The 17,173-nt window shown below is 49.5% G+C and overlaps 1 protein-coding gene across 1 annotated transcript in view; it reads right to left on the reverse strand.

Moving 5' to 3' along the window:
• Nucleotides 1-5,672: 5,672 nt before the first annotated feature.
• FOXJ2 (forkhead box J2) overlaps nucleotides 5,673-17,173 on the reverse strand; it is a 31,482-nt gene continuing 19,981 nt past the window's right edge. Inside the window, exons 7-11 of the mRNA XM_049772026.1 lie at nucleotides 14,054-14,422; nucleotides 13,302-13,403; nucleotides 9,846-10,055; nucleotides 6,550-6,648; nucleotides 5,673-6,020 (exon numbers count right to left, since the gene is read on the reverse strand). Of these exons, the coding sequence (XP_049627983.1) occupies nucleotides 5,932-6,020; nucleotides 6,550-6,648; nucleotides 9,846-10,055; nucleotides 13,302-13,403; nucleotides 14,054-14,422 (869 nt within the window). The 3' untranslated portion in view covers nucleotides 5,673-5,931. The remainder of the gene's footprint in view (nucleotides 6,021-6,549; nucleotides 6,649-9,845; nucleotides 10,056-13,301; nucleotides 13,404-14,053; nucleotides 14,423-17,173) is intronic.

Genomic DNA, 17,173 nt, shown 5'->3' on the forward strand with positions numbered 1-17,173 from the left:
ATTGCTCCTGGCAGGCCGGGGGACCATATGGGACGCCGGGATTCGAACCGATGACCTTCTGCATGAACGGTAAATGCCTTACCTCCATTCTATCTCTCCGGCCCCATAATAAATTTTTTTTGGGGGGTCACACCCGGCGGTGCTCAGGGGTTACTCCTAGCTGTCTGCTCAGAAATAGCTCCTGGCAGGCACGGGGGACCATATGGGACACAGGGATTCGAACCAACCACCTTAGGTCCTGGATCGGCTGCTTGCAAGGCAAACACCTCTGTGCTATCTCTCCGGGCCCATAATAAAATATTTTTAATAAAAATTAAAACTAGGGGCCGGGAAGGTGGCGCTAGAGGTAAGGTGTCTGCCTTACAAGCGCTAGCCAAGGAACGGACCGCGGTTCGATCCCCCGGCGTCCCATATGGTCCCCCCAAGCCAGGGGTGATTTCTGAGCACATAGCCAGGAGTAACCCCTGAGCGTCAAACGGGTGTGGCCCAAAAAACCAAAAAAAATAAATAAATAAAATAAAATAAAAATTAAAACTACTATTTGTTTGGAAAGATGAATTTTATCCAAACACATTCTTATTGTTTAGCATATATCTACTAACATATTTTATTTTATTCATGACTTTTTACCTCATCTAGACATTCTTTTTTTTTTTTTTTTTTGGTTTTTGGGTCACACCCGGCAGTGCTCAGGGGTTACTCCTGGCTCCATGCTCAGAAATTGCTCCTGGCAGGTACGGGGGACCATATGGGACGCCGGGATTCGAACCGATGACCTTCTGCATGAAAGGCAAATGCCTTACCTCCATGCTATCTCTCCGGCCCCTCATCTAGACATTCCAATCCTGTATATAGCTTTTCTTCTGTTCTTTTCATCTGCAAAAAAAATCCTATTACTTTCTATCTTTTCTCTGCATTTAAATTTTTTTTGTTTGTTTTTGGGCCACACCCATTTGATGCTCAGGGGTTACTCCTGGCTATATGCACTCAGAAATTGCTCCTGGCTTGAGGGGACCATATGGGATGCTGGGGGATCAAACCGTGGTCCATCCTACGCTAGCGCCTGCAAGGCAAACACCTTACCTCTAGCGCCACCTTCCCAGCCCCTGCATTTAAATTCTTAGACTGAAACTTTGAATGCTTGGGGAGGCAGTAGTAATATAGTACAGTGGGTAGAATGTTTGCCTTGCATGCTGCCGACACAAGTTCGATTCCTGGCACCCCCACAGGGTCCCCCCCCCAAATCCCCACCAGGAGTTATTCCTGAGTGCAGAGCCAGGGTAAGCCTGAGCAGCCAGATATAGTCCCAAAACCTAAAACTATTTTTTAAAAAAATGGGCCGGAGAGATAGCATGGAGGTAAAGCGTTTGCCTTGCATGCAGAAGGTTGGTGGTTTAAATCCCGGTATCCCATATGGTCCCCCGAGCCTGCCAGGAGCGATTTCTGAGCATAGAGCCAGGAGTAACCCCTGAGCTGTGGGTGTGACCCAAAAACAAAACAAAACAAAAAAACCACAACTCTCAAAGTCTAGCCTTGTTTTGCACTGCCACCTTCAGTTGATTCTGTCTATATATTGTTTTTGTTTGTATATTTGATGTGAATAAAAGCTTTCTTATAAGACTCAGACATACATGTACCCTTTTTGTTTGGCACTCAAAATGTTACAATGTCTATTGCGTGTGCAGCCAATAAATCTCATATTGGGGAACTAACTGCTAGAGCAGTTGAAGTCTTCCGGAAATATCAATACATCTCCTAAATCCTGAATACAAATTCAAAATTGCTGAGATTAGTGTATAGGATATTGGGATGATGGTCATGGCCTGTTTATAAAGAAACAACAGTTGGCATTTGAGAACCTGGGTTTAACTCTAGGAGTCATATCACTTGAAGTGGTTCTTAAGAACAAGATGACGGGGCCGGGAAGGTGGCGCTAGAGATAAGGTGTCTGCCTTGTAAGCGCTAGCCAAGGAACGGACCGTGGTTCGATCCCCCGGCGTCCCATATGGTCCCCCCAAGCCAGGGGCAATTTCTGAGCACTTAGCCAGGAGTAACCCCTGAGCATCAAACGGGTGTGGCCAAAAAAAAAAAAAAAAAAAAAAGAACAAGATGACGTGCTCCGGACCCACAAAAATAAAACCAGAAGAAATACAACAGTTTGCATGTCTAATCTCTTTGGAGATTTCCTTTTATTTATCTAAGAAAACGCCTATAATTTAAGTGGCCTTGATTTGGATGAAAAGCACTGGTGAGGGGCCGGGCGGTGGCGCTAAAGGTAAGGTGCGCCTGCCTTGCCTGCGCTAGCCTTGGACAGACTGCGGTTCGATCCCCCGGTTTCCCATATGGTCCCCCAAGCCAGGAGCAACTTCTGAGCGCATAGCCAGGAGTAACCCCTGAGCGTTACCGGGTGTGGCCCAAAAACCAAAAAAAAAAAAAAAAAGAATTAAAAAAAAAAAAAGAAAAACACTGGTGAGGGGTCGGAGCAATCGTACAGCAGTAGGGGGTTTGCCTTGCATGGGGACAACCTGAGACAGACCCAGGTTTGATCCCTGGTATCCCATATGGTCCCTGAGCCTGCCAGGGTGTGTGGCCCAAAACCAAAAAAACAAACACTGGTGAGTTACCAAAATATTTTAAATATACATAAATGCAAGCCTAGTCTACATAACAAGCTGCAAGGGATGACAGCCCAACAGTTTCTCAATACATTTAATAATATGGGACCAGAGCAATAGCACAACGGGAGGGCATTTGCCTTGACCCAGGTTCAATGCCCAACATCCCATATAGTCCCCCAACCCTACCAGGAGTGATTTCTGAGACACTGGGTGTGGCCAAAAAATTTCTTATGACACTTCAAAAGCCACACACACACCCCACAGTGCTCAGTGCTTACTCCTGGCTCTGCACTCAGGGATCACTCCTGGCAGGGCTCAAGAAACCATATAGAAAGCTGGGGGTCAAACCCACATACAAGGCCAGGGCCCTATATTAAGGCTCTGGCCTTATATTTTTATTTTTAATTCTTTCCTATTAATCTTACCCAAAAATTCAGGATCAACTAATTGGGTACAGTGGCAGGATAATGAGGGGAAGTGTCAATTGAGAGCAAGTACTTGGACATTTCTCCCTTGAGGGCTGGAGAGAGTGCAAGGACTGAGGCACTTGCCTTGCATGTGACCACCCTGTTTCAATCCGGCCACCACATAAGGTCCCCTGAGCACTGTTAGGAGTCAGTCCTGAGCATGGAGCCAGGAATAGCTCCTAAACACCTCTGAGTGTGACCCATCCACTTCACCCCTCAAAAAAAGAGAACTTGAGACCAACACCAATAAGATAAAAACTATCAACACTCTTCCTTTTTTTTTTTTTATTAAGAAAGCATGCAAAAAAACAACTTGTGAGACCATACACTCCCTTCCCAGCCTGCACCAATGCAAAGCATTATGGGTGGCATGAATGACTCACCAAACCAGAAACATGGGGGTAGAAGAAAGGAAGGCAGGGATGGGTGGGTCGGGACCTAATCGCTGCTGTCCGTCCCTCACCCCACTTTCCCTCTTCCCTCTTGTAGGCAGTGAGTTCTGCAGTTTGCACACATTACCCAATAACAATAACAATGACTATACCTCGGGCCCAGCAGTGCTGGGCCAACAAAAAAAAGTAGTATTCTTTCCATGTTGTGGACAGGTGGGAAACTGAGGCAGGGGGTGATGGTGGTGGTGATGGTGGTGGATGTGCCCTGCACCACTTAGCAAATCAGTTTAGTGGAGGGGTGCCCGGATCCAAGGAGGCCTAAGGGCCACTCTCTAGTGCTAGCTCAGACTTCAGTGGTGACTGACCGAGCACCCCCACATCTTGGTTCTCACCCATCCACCTCACCCCACCCCACCCCACTTCTTAATGAGACCAGTTTTCAGAAGACACAACTGAATTCCCAACAGGGCACATGGACATGTCCGAATTCATTCGACTTTGATAAAAACCTGTATGTATCCAGTAGAAAAGGGGGTGTAGAAAAGGGGAGTGATCGTTCACAAAGAGGAGGATCTTGGGGAGAATGGATGGGAAGTGGTGTTGGGGGGGGGGGCACCATGGCTGGAAGAAAGGCGGAAGAGATGCCTAAAAATGGAGACAAAGGGCACAAATATCTCGCCCCACCGGAAGCAATTCGCCCTTCCCCAAAGGAAGATCTTAACGCAGACTTTTCCCCCCACCAATTGCCCCCCCCCCACATATTCAAAGGGGACTTTGTGCCGCTCACACCCCAATTCCTTGACAAAGAACTTTAAAGAAATAAAGTGCACTATACTTAACCGCCCTGTCTTGCCCCTTCACTTTTGTCTCCCTGGACTCAACCACTTCAATCAACTTTTATATGTAAACCCCCCCCCCCTCAGAAAGAAAGGAAAGGGATGAAGGAGAAAAAAAAAAAAACAAAAAAGCTAGAGAAGGGAAAGCAAGGTATCTCAGAACCATGGGGTACAGAATCTGAACCGAAGGCGATGTAGCTTTGAGATAGGGCCTTTGCCCGTTGCTGGCTTTTTGTCCTGGAACAAAAGTATCCAGCAGGTAAACATCCAGCAAACTAGAACTCATGACACTCTTCTTCCCTCCGGCATAGAAAACTCCACAGTCAACAGTAGACACAGCAATAACTCGGGGCCACTTGAGAATCTCAGAGAAAGAGATGCAGATAATAAAGGGATGAGGGAGAGGAGGTTTGTGCAGGGAAGGGAGGAGAGAGAATTATAACACCAACCAACGGAGGTGAGAATTATTTGTTGAATGGGAAGAAGTCATAAATGCATGGAAGGTTTCAGTTCATTTCCGGAGGAAACTGTCCTCCACGCCCCCTCAAAGTTGAACTGGAGAGATGGGATGCAGTGGCAGGGATAGAACCCAGTGCTCTATCTTCGAGATCCTGGGTTTGGCCCTGGCCACACATTTCCCCCACCTCATGCTAGCATAGTCGGGTGTAGCCCTGGTAGCCCCCACGAGTAAAGAGTAACCATAAACATAAAGAATTTTCCTAAAAGCCCCAATGCTTCTCCTCCCTCTCAGGATCTCAGAACCTGAGCCTCTGTTCAAGAGCCACAAACCTCCTAGCCACAGAAGCAGAGGTCAGGCTACAACTTGCCCAAAGCAGCAGCTAAGAAGTGACCAAGGGAAGCGGATTTGACCGAGTATTTATGCAAAAGAGCAGATTTCAGATTCCTTTATATTCCATCCAGACAGTACCCAGGCTCAACCCAACCTTCTTGTGCCACTTAGGTCTTGAGTCCCACTTGGTACCATCTATCATCGCCTTCAGCAGGAGAATGAGGACTGAAAGAATGAAGCTAGGAGGTGACGTGGAAGAGCTCAAAGAGGACAGAATTAGCACCATTGGGGAGAACCTTCTATTCATGGCTGCAAGCAGGGCCTGAGAGGTCCTCTGCTCGGCCATGCGACCTCTCCCAGCCCAGCCTGGCTCTGACGGGGCTAGGAAACCATTTTCAATGGAAAGAGGCAGAATGGGCATGTGAGTTCTCCAAGGCAAGAGAGAGTCAGATGTGAATGAAACCCTTCACAGGCAGGAGCGACCTGACCTCAGCTTCCAGCCAGATGTTTTGAAGAGAGCACAGCCAGATGGAGGACTCGTCCATGGCACTGGGACAGAAGACAAAGGGGGGTGGGTGGGATGGGGTGGGACCAGCATACAACCAATAATATAATAAAGAATAACAATAAAAGAATGAGGGGGCACAAGAAAAAAAAGAGGAAGAACGAGGCAGGAAAAGAGGGGGGTTATCTTCGGCAGCATCTTGCGGTGGTTTCTCTGACAGAGAAAGAAAAAAAGAGGAGATAATCTATATACAGGCGAGGAGCGAGGGCTGGGCCACGCTTTGCTGTCCCAGCCCGAAGGGGTCGGCCAGGCCGCACGACCCACTAAGTGATCAAGTCCCAGTCGAAGTCATCGGGGATCTCCTCATTGGCCCCAGGAGGGGGCACCGATGGCCGAGGGACCATGTGGTGCGCTGTGAGGGAGAGAGGAAGAGAGGAGTTAGGAGGCCACTGCTCTGACTGAGCCATTTATCTCCCCGTGGGCTCCCCGTGGCAGAGACATCTCAAAAGGGAGTCCCGGTACATCAGGGAGACATCAGGCAGGACAGATGCCCTGGGCCACTCTGGTCTGACAGGTAACAGGTCTCTCGGTCTCTCGTCTCTCTCTCTCTCTCTCTCTCTCTCTCTCTCTCTCTCTCTCTCTCTCTCTCTCTCTCTCTCTCTCTCTCTCTCTCTTTCTCTTCTCTCCTCTCTCTTCTCCCCCCTCCCCCTCTTTCTGTCTCTCTCTCTCTCTCTCTCCCCTTCCTCCCTCCCCACCTCCCTCATGGCTGGGGAATATACAGTATACAGGTCGGTCTCTGGGACACACACCTGGTCACAGTGACCCCATCTCCCCAGCTGCCCCCACCACCCCCACCCCCATTCAGGCCCCAAAGCCCAAGGCTGACATACAGAGCATCGCCACCTGGCTGTAAGGGAAGCAGCTTCCTGGAAGGCCCTTACCTGGGCGATTGTATGCCGCTGAGTCCTGGGCGGGGAGAGGGTACATTGGTGACTGGCCAGGGTAGAGGTGAGGGGCTTGTGGGTGTCCATAAGAGTTCACTGCCAAAACAAGACAAGGCTTAAGCAGGGTTCAACAGAGGAAAGGGCTTCTTCCCCCTCCTCAACTGCTTTCACCTGCCCTGCTCTGCTATAGAGCTTCTGCATGAATAAAGTTTTCTTTCTTCTTTTTTTTTTTCCCCCGTATTTTTAGGCCACATCTAACTACACTCAGGGGTTACTCTTTTTCTGCACCTAGGAAATCACTCCTGGCAGGTTCTGGGACCTTATGGGATGCCGGGGTTTGAACCTGGGTCTGCTACATGCAAGGCAAAAGCCCTACCTGCTGTGCTATATTGCTCCGGCCCAAGGCTGAAGCTTTTCTATAAAACAGCTCTCAGTACTTAGGAAATAGGGAAAAGATGCTGGATTGGGGGGAATACTGTAAATAATAAAAGTGTGACAAAGCTCTTGAAAAGACTCACTGCGGAAAGCACTCCAAGGGTCAGAACACATGCTTGGCATGCAGGAGCCCAAGTTCTATTGCTGGCACCCAGGGTCCCTGAGGACATCCAGGAGTGGGGCCCTCCCAATCCACCCCCAAGCACCACTTCCAGGTAAACTAGGATGGACTGCTAGAGTCAAAACAGAATCGTATACTCAGGGAGGGGAAAGCGAGAGAGGACAAAGATTAAGTAACTTGCCTTATAAGACCCCAACCCTGACAGCAGGTTAGATCCTGACACCATACAGGGAGGCTCCGATCAGAAAGCCAGAAGTTGCTCTGGACACCAACAAGTATGGCCCCACAATGTAGAAAATCCAAACTGCCAGCACAGGGCCCAAAATCAATCCCCAGCACCCACTGTGTGCACAGAACATAAGACTAACAGCCCTATAGTCTGGGACGCCTCCCTAGCACCCCAGAGAGGGGATGAAGTGATCTACTGCACACAGACAGATACTACAACTGGTAGCGTGACTCCCAGCAGACACCAGAACTGGGACACACAGGAACACAGGGGCTAAAGGAATAAGAGCCCTGCTAGGCACAAGTACAAACACAACTGAGACCAGGGACGTGCGTGGGCACCTCAGCAGGCATCAAAAAGAAGGGAAGGGAGTGTTTGGCCTCTCTCTCTCTTACAGCTAGTCTACAGAAACTTGCAGCTCCACTAAGGGTCTGGCAGAGGCAGAGAGTGGCCACCAAGACAAAACCAGGAATGGGGACCTTTCTTCTGATAGGACAATGCAGCCAGGTTTGTGAGCCAGAGCGATAATAGCACAGGGGGTAGGATGTTTGCCTTGCATGCAGCTGACCTGGCTTCCATCCCTCGCATCCTATATGATCCCTTGATCCTAGCAGGAGTCATTCCTGAGCACAGAGCCAAGAGTAACCCCTGAACACTGACCGATGTGGCCCAAAAACAAACAAACAAAAAAAAAAAAACACTGATGTGGTCAAGTTCAATTCTCAGCACCCCATATGTTTCCCCAAAACATGTTAAGAGAAGTTCCTGAACCAGAGCCAGGAGTAAGCCCAGAGCACTGAGGGTGTGGCCCCAAACCCAAAAACTTAAAAATAAACATAGGGATGTGAGAGACAATGCAGTAGACAGGACTACTGCAATGCCTTGCATGAAGTAAAGCTGGATTTAGGGCTGGAGAGATAGCATGGAGGTAAGGCGTTTGCCTTGCATGCAGGAGGACAGTGGTTTGAATCCCGGCAAACCATATGGTCTCCCGAGCCTGCTAGGAGCGATTTCTGAGTGTAGAGCCAGAAGTAACCCCTGAGCGCTGCAGGGTGTGACCCAAAAACCAAAAAAAAATACTGGATTTAATCTTCAGCACCCCAGAGCCCTGCCAGGAGTGATCCCTGAACAGAATACCAGTAGTAAGCCATGAACATCACCAGGTGTGGCCCCAAACCAAAATTTAATAATAATAATAATAATGACTAGAAAGATAGTAGAGCTGGTAGGGCGCTTGCCTTGCATCCAGCTGACCAAGGTTTACTCCCCAGCATCCCATATAGTCCCCCAAGTACTACCAAACTGTGATTCCTGAATGTAGAGTCTGGAGTAACCCCTGAGCATCACTGGGTATGGCCCAAAAACAAAAACAAAAAATAGTAATAATAATAAACATGAGCATGATGGTTTCATGGGCATAGCTCAATGCTAAACCACATGCCTTACACACATAAAAAATAGTGCCTAGAAGGCCCGGAGAGATAGCACAGTGGCGTTTGCCTTGCAAGCACCCGATCCAGGACCATAGGTGGTTGGTTCGAATCCCAGCGTCCCACATGGTCTCCCGTGCCTGCCAGGAGCTATTTCTGAGCAGATAGCCAGGAGTAACCCCTGAGCAACGCCGGGTGTGGCCCAAAAGAAAAAAACAAACAAAAAAAAAAATAGTGCCTAGGTCCTGGAGAGATAGCACAGTGGCGTTTGCCTTGCAAGCAGCCGATCCAGGACCTAAGGTGGTTGGTTCAAATCCCGGTGTCCCATATGGTCCCCCGTGCCTGCCAGGAGCTATTTCTGAGCAGACAGCCAGGAGTAACCCCTGAGCACCGCCGGGTGTGGCCCAAAAAAAAACAAAAAACAAAAGACAAAAAAATAGTGCCTGGCACTAACAGCAAATAATAAAAGGCAGGAGAGATAGCTCAATGGGCCAGAGCATATGTTTTGCATGCCGGAGGCCTGGCTTCAATCCCCTCTACCACATGTTCCCCTGGAACATGTAAGCAACAGTAAGCAATCCTGAGCACAGGGCTGTGAGTAGCCCCTGAACACTTTGTGGTTTCCAAAAAAGTATTTTTTATCCTTTTTGTTTTGTTTTGTTTTGTCTTGTTTTGTTTTGTTTGGGGGGGGATCACACCCGGCAGCACTCAGAGGTTACTCCTGGCTCTACGCTAAGAAATTGCTCCTGGCAGGCTCAGGAGACCATATGGGATGCTGGGATTCAAACCACCGTCCTTTTGCATACAAGGCAAATGCCCTACCTCCATGCTATCTCTCCAGCCCCTTTTTATCCTTTTTAATACAGTAAAATAAAAATAAAAACTATGATCAACTATTTTGACATTTTCCCTCCTACCCACTATACTCTCTCTCTGGCCCCCTTATCTGCCATTCTCAGCACAGGCCTTTGCCAAGACCCCAGAGCCAGACTATAGGTGCAGGTCTATGAGATGGTTCCTCTCCACACTGCCCTGCCCACTACCCTCATGGTGGCTCTACCTTCCCACATCTCACTACCTTGGTTCATGGGTGACTCTTGCTTGCCGCTGGTGAGGGCACAAGAGTCAGAAATCCGGGTAGGGGCTGGCGGCCGGTGGGAGCCCCCCTGTGGGGGCATGTGACCAGTCTGAGTCAGGAAGTGGTTGAGGGAGTCACACAGGTTGGCGATATGGTGCGGGTCGAGGCTCCAGTTCTTCTGCTCGGCCTGCCGTAGACTCTCCATCAAGTCTGCGAACACAGAAGCGAAAACACTCAGCCCTTGGAAGCCCTGAAAGCCAAGGACGTCACTTCTGTCCTGTAGTGCCAGCCACACCCTCAGTCAGCCCACCAGTGGTACACGCCCCATGGTAACTTCATTCAATGGTCATTTCTCTTTTTGTTTCAGAGTGTGTGTGTGTGTGTGTGTGTGTGTGTGTGTGTGTGTGTGTGTGTGTGTGTGTGTGTGTGTGTGTGTGTGTGCGCGCGCATGTGTATGTCTGTATTTTTACTGAAACCATTGTGATCTACAAAGTCCTTCATAGTCCTTAGACATACAATGAATCATGGCCAATCCCACCACCATTGTCAACCTTTCTCCACCATTGTTCCCAGAGTGCATCCCATTCCAATCCTCCTGCTCCCCAGCCTGCCAATATAAGAGGCCCATTTTAAGTTTAGATTGTTAAAGTTTGGGTCTCTTGATTCCATTGTTGTTGCCTCTGGCTTGGATATTTAGTTCTGTCCTTTTTTAACATTATCAATGCACCTGAGACCTCTTGGGCCCTTGCCCTCATCCTTTCATATTTGTGTTTCTCCTCTTCCACTTAGTTTCTTTCCTTTTCCTCACTATACTCTGAAGCCAAGGGTATCTTGTTTTGTTTTGGGGCCATATCCTGCTGAACTCTGGGCTCTACAGTCAGTAATTACTCCTGACTGGGTCCAAAGAGATAGCACAGCAGTAGAGCATTTGCCTTGCACCCAGTTGATCCAGAATGGATGGTGGTTCAAGTCCCAGCATCCCATATGGTTCCCTGAGCCTCCAGCAGCGATTCTGAGGGCAGAGCCAGGAGTAACCCCTGAGCACCACCGGGTGTGAACCCCCACCCCAAAAAAAGAAGAAATTACTCTTGACAAACTCAGGGGACCACATGGGATGCTGGGGATTGAACCCAGGTTGGCCTTGTACAAGGCAAAAGCCCTACTCACTGTACTATAGCTCTGGCTCCTCCACTGGTCATTCCTATTTCTTTTATTTGGAAAGATCACACTGGGCTTCCTTCTGGATCTGGACTAAGGCATCACTTACTCCTGGCAGGGTTCTGGGAAGCATATATAGTGGTGGGGACTGAACTGAGGCTGGCTGCATGCAAGGCAAGTATCTGAAGCTCTGTACTACTCTTTGGCCCTCAATGGCTTATACTTCTCATTCTTTCTGCTCTCGACTCTTCTTGGATATGAATTGTGAAACAAACCAAAAAACTGGGAGGTGAGGGAGTTTGGTCCACACCCCACAATGTCCAGGGCTTACTCCTGGCTCTGCATTCAGGGATAACTCCTAGCAAGGATTTGGTACCAAAAACTGAACCTGGGTCAGTCACCTGCAAGGCAAGTGTCTTAATAACTATACTATCTCCTGAAACAAAATTTCTAACAAAGAGAAAAACTAAAACAACTGAGCCAATGGGCTGTGATCACATTGCCAGGAAGTAGTAAGAGAACTATTAAATCATGGTCTGGGCTTACTCTTAAGCCCATGTCCCCTTGAACACATTCTTTCACTTGCTTGCCTCTGCTTTTTTTTTTTTTTTTTTTCCTTTGGTTTTTGGGCCACACCCAGCGGTGCTCAGGGGTTACTCCTGGCTGTCTGCTCAGAAATAACTCCTGGCAGGCACAGGGGACCATATGGGACACCGGATTCGAACCAACCACTTTTGGTCCTGGATCGGCTGCTTGCAAGGCAAACACCGCTGTGCTATCTCTCCGGCCCCTTGCCTCTGCTTTTTGGCTAGAGTATTTCCATTCTGTTACAGCCCGTGCTCTCTCTTGAACACATACCTCCTCCCCTTTTCTTCTCCCTCTAGTAAGTTTTATTTAAACTTACTAAATAAGTTTAAATAAAAATTCTCTTGCTGAAAAAAAAAATTCTCTTGCTGGGGCTGGAGTGACAGCACAGCGGTAGAGTGCTTGCCTTGCACGAATAGATCCAGGTTCAATCCCCAGCATCTCATACAGTCCCCCGAGCACTGCAAGGTGTGGTCCCAAAACAAACAAACAAAATAAAACCAAACAACAATAGCAAAAACTCTCTCGCTTCACCAAGAAAACAAAAAAATAAAAACAGATCATTGGCCAGATCTGAAGAGTTCATACAGGGACTTAAAATGTTTCCCTTAGGGGGCTGTGATATCACAGTGGGGAGGGCATTTACCTTACACACAGTTGGGTTCAATCCACAACATCCCATATGGTCAGTTACCCAAGCCTGGCAGGAATGAATTTTGGGGGGGGCCACACCCAGTGATGCTCAGGGGTTACTCCTAGCTATGCACGCAGAAATGCTCCTGGCATTGGGGGACTATATGGGACACTGGGGATCGAACCCAGGTCTGCCCTGGGTCCGCCCTACTGCTGTGCTATCGCTCCAGCCCCAGGAATAATTTTGAGTGCAGTGCAGGAGTAACCCCTGAGCGCCAATGAGTGTAACCCAAAAGCAAATGAACAAAAATTTGTCTTGCAGGTAGTCAACCTGGTTCCATTCCCCGCATCACATAAGGTCCCTCAAGCCCCACCAGGAGTGATCCCAGGGCAAGAAGTCAGCCCTGGGCCCGGAGAGATAGCACAGCGGCGTTTGCCTTGCAAGCAGCCGATCCAGGACCAAAGGTGGTTGGTTCGAATCCCGGTGTCCCATGGTCCCCTGTGCCTGCCAGGAGCTATTTCTGAGCAAACAGCTAGGAGTAACCCCTGAGCACCGCCAGGTGTGGCCCAAAAACCAAAAAAAAAAAAAGTCAGCCCTGGGGCCGAGTGGTGACGCAAGCAGTAGGGCGTCTGCCTTGCATGCACTAGCCTAGGACGGACCGCAGTTCAACCCCCGGCGTCCCATATGGTCCTCCAAGCCAGGAGCGATTTCTGAGCATAAAGCCAGAGTAACTCCTGAGCATCATCAGGTATGACCCAAAAACCAAAAAAAAAAAAGTCAGCCCTGAGCACCACCAGGTGTGACCCCACTCAAAATAGTATAACTCTAAGTAAATAAAATGACAGCCCAGGGTTTTCAAAATTGCTGAGATAGAGCTGGTAAGAATAACACAGGTCATTGAAACCACATTAAAAACAATTTGAGAATAATATCAACAAGGCCCACCTTGGGTAAGCCAGAGGGGGGAAATGATGAAACCCTCCCCCACATCTTCACTTCCAAAGCTTCCCTCTAGCCCTGGGCCCTCGGGGAGGGGGTGAGGGTGGCCACTTCCAAACTCTCCAGGTTCCCTCCCTTACCGGAGAACTGGGATTGCTCAATGCTGGACCAGTTGAGCCGGTTCACCATCCTGAAGCTTTCCTTCAAGGAGTCGATGTTGGAGCACCAGTCGGGAGGAAAGGCTGCAAGAGAGGAGCCGGTGATGGGGTGTTCAGAGCACGACGAGTGGAAGGTGGTCTGCAGAAGGTTGGATGGCAGAGACTGCTGGAAACCAGCTGTACACAGAGAGTGTGGGACCCCGGGACCCCACTAGGCGCAGAGACTGAGACCCCACTGTGAACGAGACTACAGGGAACTCGCTGTGCGCAGAGACTGTGGGACCACCCCTAGGTGCAGAGACTAAGAGACCCTGCTGCATGCAGAGACTGAGAGATTCCATTGGGAGCAGAAACGAGGGACCCCCCACTGGGTGCAGAGACTGTGGGACCCCGCTGGACGCAGAGACTGAAAGATTCCACTGGGAGCAGAGATGAGGGACCCTGCTGGGTGCAGAGACTGTGGGACCACCCCTGGGTGCAGAGACTAAGAGATCCCCGTGCTGGACAAAGAGACTGAGGGATCCCGCTGTGTGCAGAGTCTGAGAGATTCCACTGGAAGCAGAGATGAGAGACCCTGCTGGGAACCTCAATAGGCCCAGAGACTACAGTGCTTTGACTGTGGGACAGTAGCAACACTGTAGGCCCCAAAGACTGAGGCCTCGCCCAATGTTCTCTGTGCCAGATTCTCCAGCTAATCCTACAGCTGCCACCTGCTCCAGAGCCGTCTCACTCACCAAAGCCAGGGCTGTTGATGGGCGCCTGGCCCGGAGCCTGCTGCTGAGGGGGCGGCTGTGCCGGGTGCGAGTGCGAGTGCTGCTGATGAGGGTGATATCCTGCATGCTGCAGAGGCGGCGGGTGCAAGGCCATCACAGGGGGCTGCCCGTAGCCCTCAGCTCCGGCGGGCTTCCCCCCAGGTGGGTTGCAGCCATCCGGGCTGGGGGTGTGCAGTGGAGGGGCACCCCCTACCGTCGAGGGGCCCTGGGTGGGCGCCGGCGGGGGCTGCGGCTGCGTGGGTTGGGGAGGGGGCTGCTGGGGCGGTGGAGGCTGCTGGTACATGTAGTAGTTGTTGGAAGGTGGCATGTCCCCCAGGAGCGACGAAAAACCTGCAGAGATGGAGGAAGTCTGTGACTTGAGCAGGCATACATTTATTATACTTGCTTCTCTCTCTCTCCTGATTTCTTTTTCTTTTTTTTTTAAGTTTTTGGGCCACACCTGAGGGTGCTCAGAGGTTACTCCTGGCTTTGGGCTCAAGAATTATTGGCGATGGGGCCGGAGAGATAGCATGGAGATAAGGCGTTTGCCTTTCATGCAGAAGGTCATTGGTTCAAATCCCGGCGTCCCATATGGTCCCCCGTGCCTGCCAGGAGCAATTTCTGAGCATGGAGCCAGGAGTAACCCCTGAGCACTGCCGGGTGTGACCCAAAAAAAAAAAAAAAGAATTATTGGCGATGCTCGGGGTCCTATATGAGATGCCTGGGATCAAACCCAGGTCAGCCATGTGCAAGGCAAACACCCTACCCACTGTGCTATCACTCTGGCCCCTGACAGACTTATTTTTTTATATGCATACTTCATACACACACACACACACACACACACACACACACACACACACACACCTGCCGGTTTCAGGGCCACACTCAGCAGTGCTCAGGACTTACTCCTGGCTCCATGCTCACGGATCTTTCCTGGCAAGATCAGGGGACCATATAAAAACTGGGAATCTAACTAGGCTTAGCTGTGTTCAAGGCAAGCAAATACCCTACTCGCTTTATCATGGCTCTGGCTCCATGTGCATGCACTGAACGACAGTTTTGCAAAAGGTATGAGGCAGGGGCCCAGGGATATGGCTCAAGGGGCTGGAACACAGGATTGGCATGTGGATTCAATCGTGCCACTCTGACCCACACACATGTGCAATCTTTGAAAACAGATCCCTCATCAGACTGGAATTTTTTTTTCCAGAAGCATTTACTTTTTGGTATTTGAGCTACACCTGGCTATGCTCAGGATCACTTCTGGCAGACTTGAGGGATCAAATCGTGAACGTGAAAGGAAAACATCTTCCCTGCTGTATTACATCACAAGCCCCTCAAATTGGAAATTTTTAACAATCTAGTTCTCAAAGTCACTACATACCACCTCGACCTATTAAGTACTAGTGCCAAGGAGATGGCCCAAAGGCCTGAAGCACAAATCTGCATGGCAGAGCCTTGGTTTCATCCCAGGCACTGACTGCATGGTCCCCCAATGTTCATCAGGGTGCCACTGTATGAGACACAGATGTGGTAACTATGCCCCTTAGTCTAGCACACTGAGGTATAGTCCTGGTGCCCAACCCCACCTCCTGTCATCACTAACTACAGCTTTCCTAAAAGTTCAACTGTGCAGAAACGTACTCAAGTCTGGCCCAATATGCAGTCAACCCAGGTTCAATACCCACATTCTGGGGCCAAAGAAATAGCACAATGGAAGGGCATTTGCCCTGCATGCAGCCGACCCAAGATGGACCGGTTCAATTCCCAGCATCCCATATGGTTCTGCAGCCTGCCAGATCACACCCGGCAGCACTCAGAGGTTACTCCTGGCTCTATGCTTAGGAATCGCTCCTGGCAGACTGAGAGAACCATATGGGAAGTCAGGATCCAAACCACCTTCCTTCTGCATGCAACGCAAACACCTTACCTCCATGTTATCTCTCCAGCCCCAATAAATAAAGTTTAAACTTTAAATTAAAAAAAAAAATCCAGGGCCCAGAGAGATAGCACAGCAGCGTTTGCCTTGCAAGCAGCCGATCCAGGACCAAAGGTGGTTGGTTCGAATCCCGGTGTCCCATATGGTCCCCCGTGCCTGCCAGGAGCTATTTCTGAGCAGACAGCCAGGAGTAACCCCTGAGCACCGCCAGGTGTGGCCCAAAAACCAAAAAAAAAAAAAAAAAAAAAAAATCCAGGGCCAGAGAGATAACATGGAGGTAAAGCATTTGCCTTTCATGCAGAAGGACGGTGGTTCGAATGCCGGCATCCCACATGGTCCCTTGTGCCTGCCAGAGGTGATTACTAAGCATAGAGGAGCCAGGAGTAATTCCTGAGCGCTGCCGGGTGTGACCCAAAAACCAAAAAACATAGAAGATTAAAAAAATAAAAAATCATGGGGCCGGGAAGGTGGTGCTAGAGGTAAGGTGTCTGCCTTGCAAGCACTAGCGTAGGACAGACCGGACTGCGGTTCGAGTCCCCGCCCCCCCCCCCCACGTCCCATAAGGTCCCCCCAAGCCAGGAGCGACTTCTGAGCGCATAGCCAGAAATAACCCCTGAGCATCAAATGGGTGTGGCCCAAAAACCAAAAAAAATTTAAAAATAAAAAATAAATAAAAAATCCCCACATTCTATGTGATCCCCTGAGCACCACCAGGAGTGATTCCTAAGTGCACAAGCCAGGAGTAAACCCCGAGTAACACTGGGTATGACCCCAAAACTGAAAAAGTGAAATATTCAAATCACAAGATTTGAGTACAGACAAGGTATGAAGAATTATTAAGGAAGCATTATACTTCTTCCCTTACCCCCACTCTGTTATTGGGCCACACCCAGCAGTGCTCAGGGTTATACCTGGCTCTGCCCCCAGGAATCACTCCAGGCGGTACTTGTGAAAGCATATGGGATGCTGGTGATTAAGCCTAAGTCAACCGTGTGCAACACAAGTGCCCTACCCACTAGGCAATCACTACAGTCCAGCATTATAAATTTTGTTAGATGTGGAGATATCAGTGGACCTGAACACAGAGATAATCCCCAATGCGGAGTGTTGTTATTTCTTTCTTTTACTCCCTGGGTTGTTTTCTCACTCCTACTAAGTAA

The sequence above is a fragment of the Suncus etruscus genome, chromosome 4, assembly GCF_024139225.1.
Source record: "Suncus etruscus isolate mSunEtr1 chromosome 4, mSunEtr1.pri.cur, whole genome shotgun sequence".
Taxonomy (NCBI): domain Eukaryota; kingdom Metazoa; phylum Chordata; class Mammalia; order Eulipotyphla; family Soricidae; genus Suncus; species Suncus etruscus.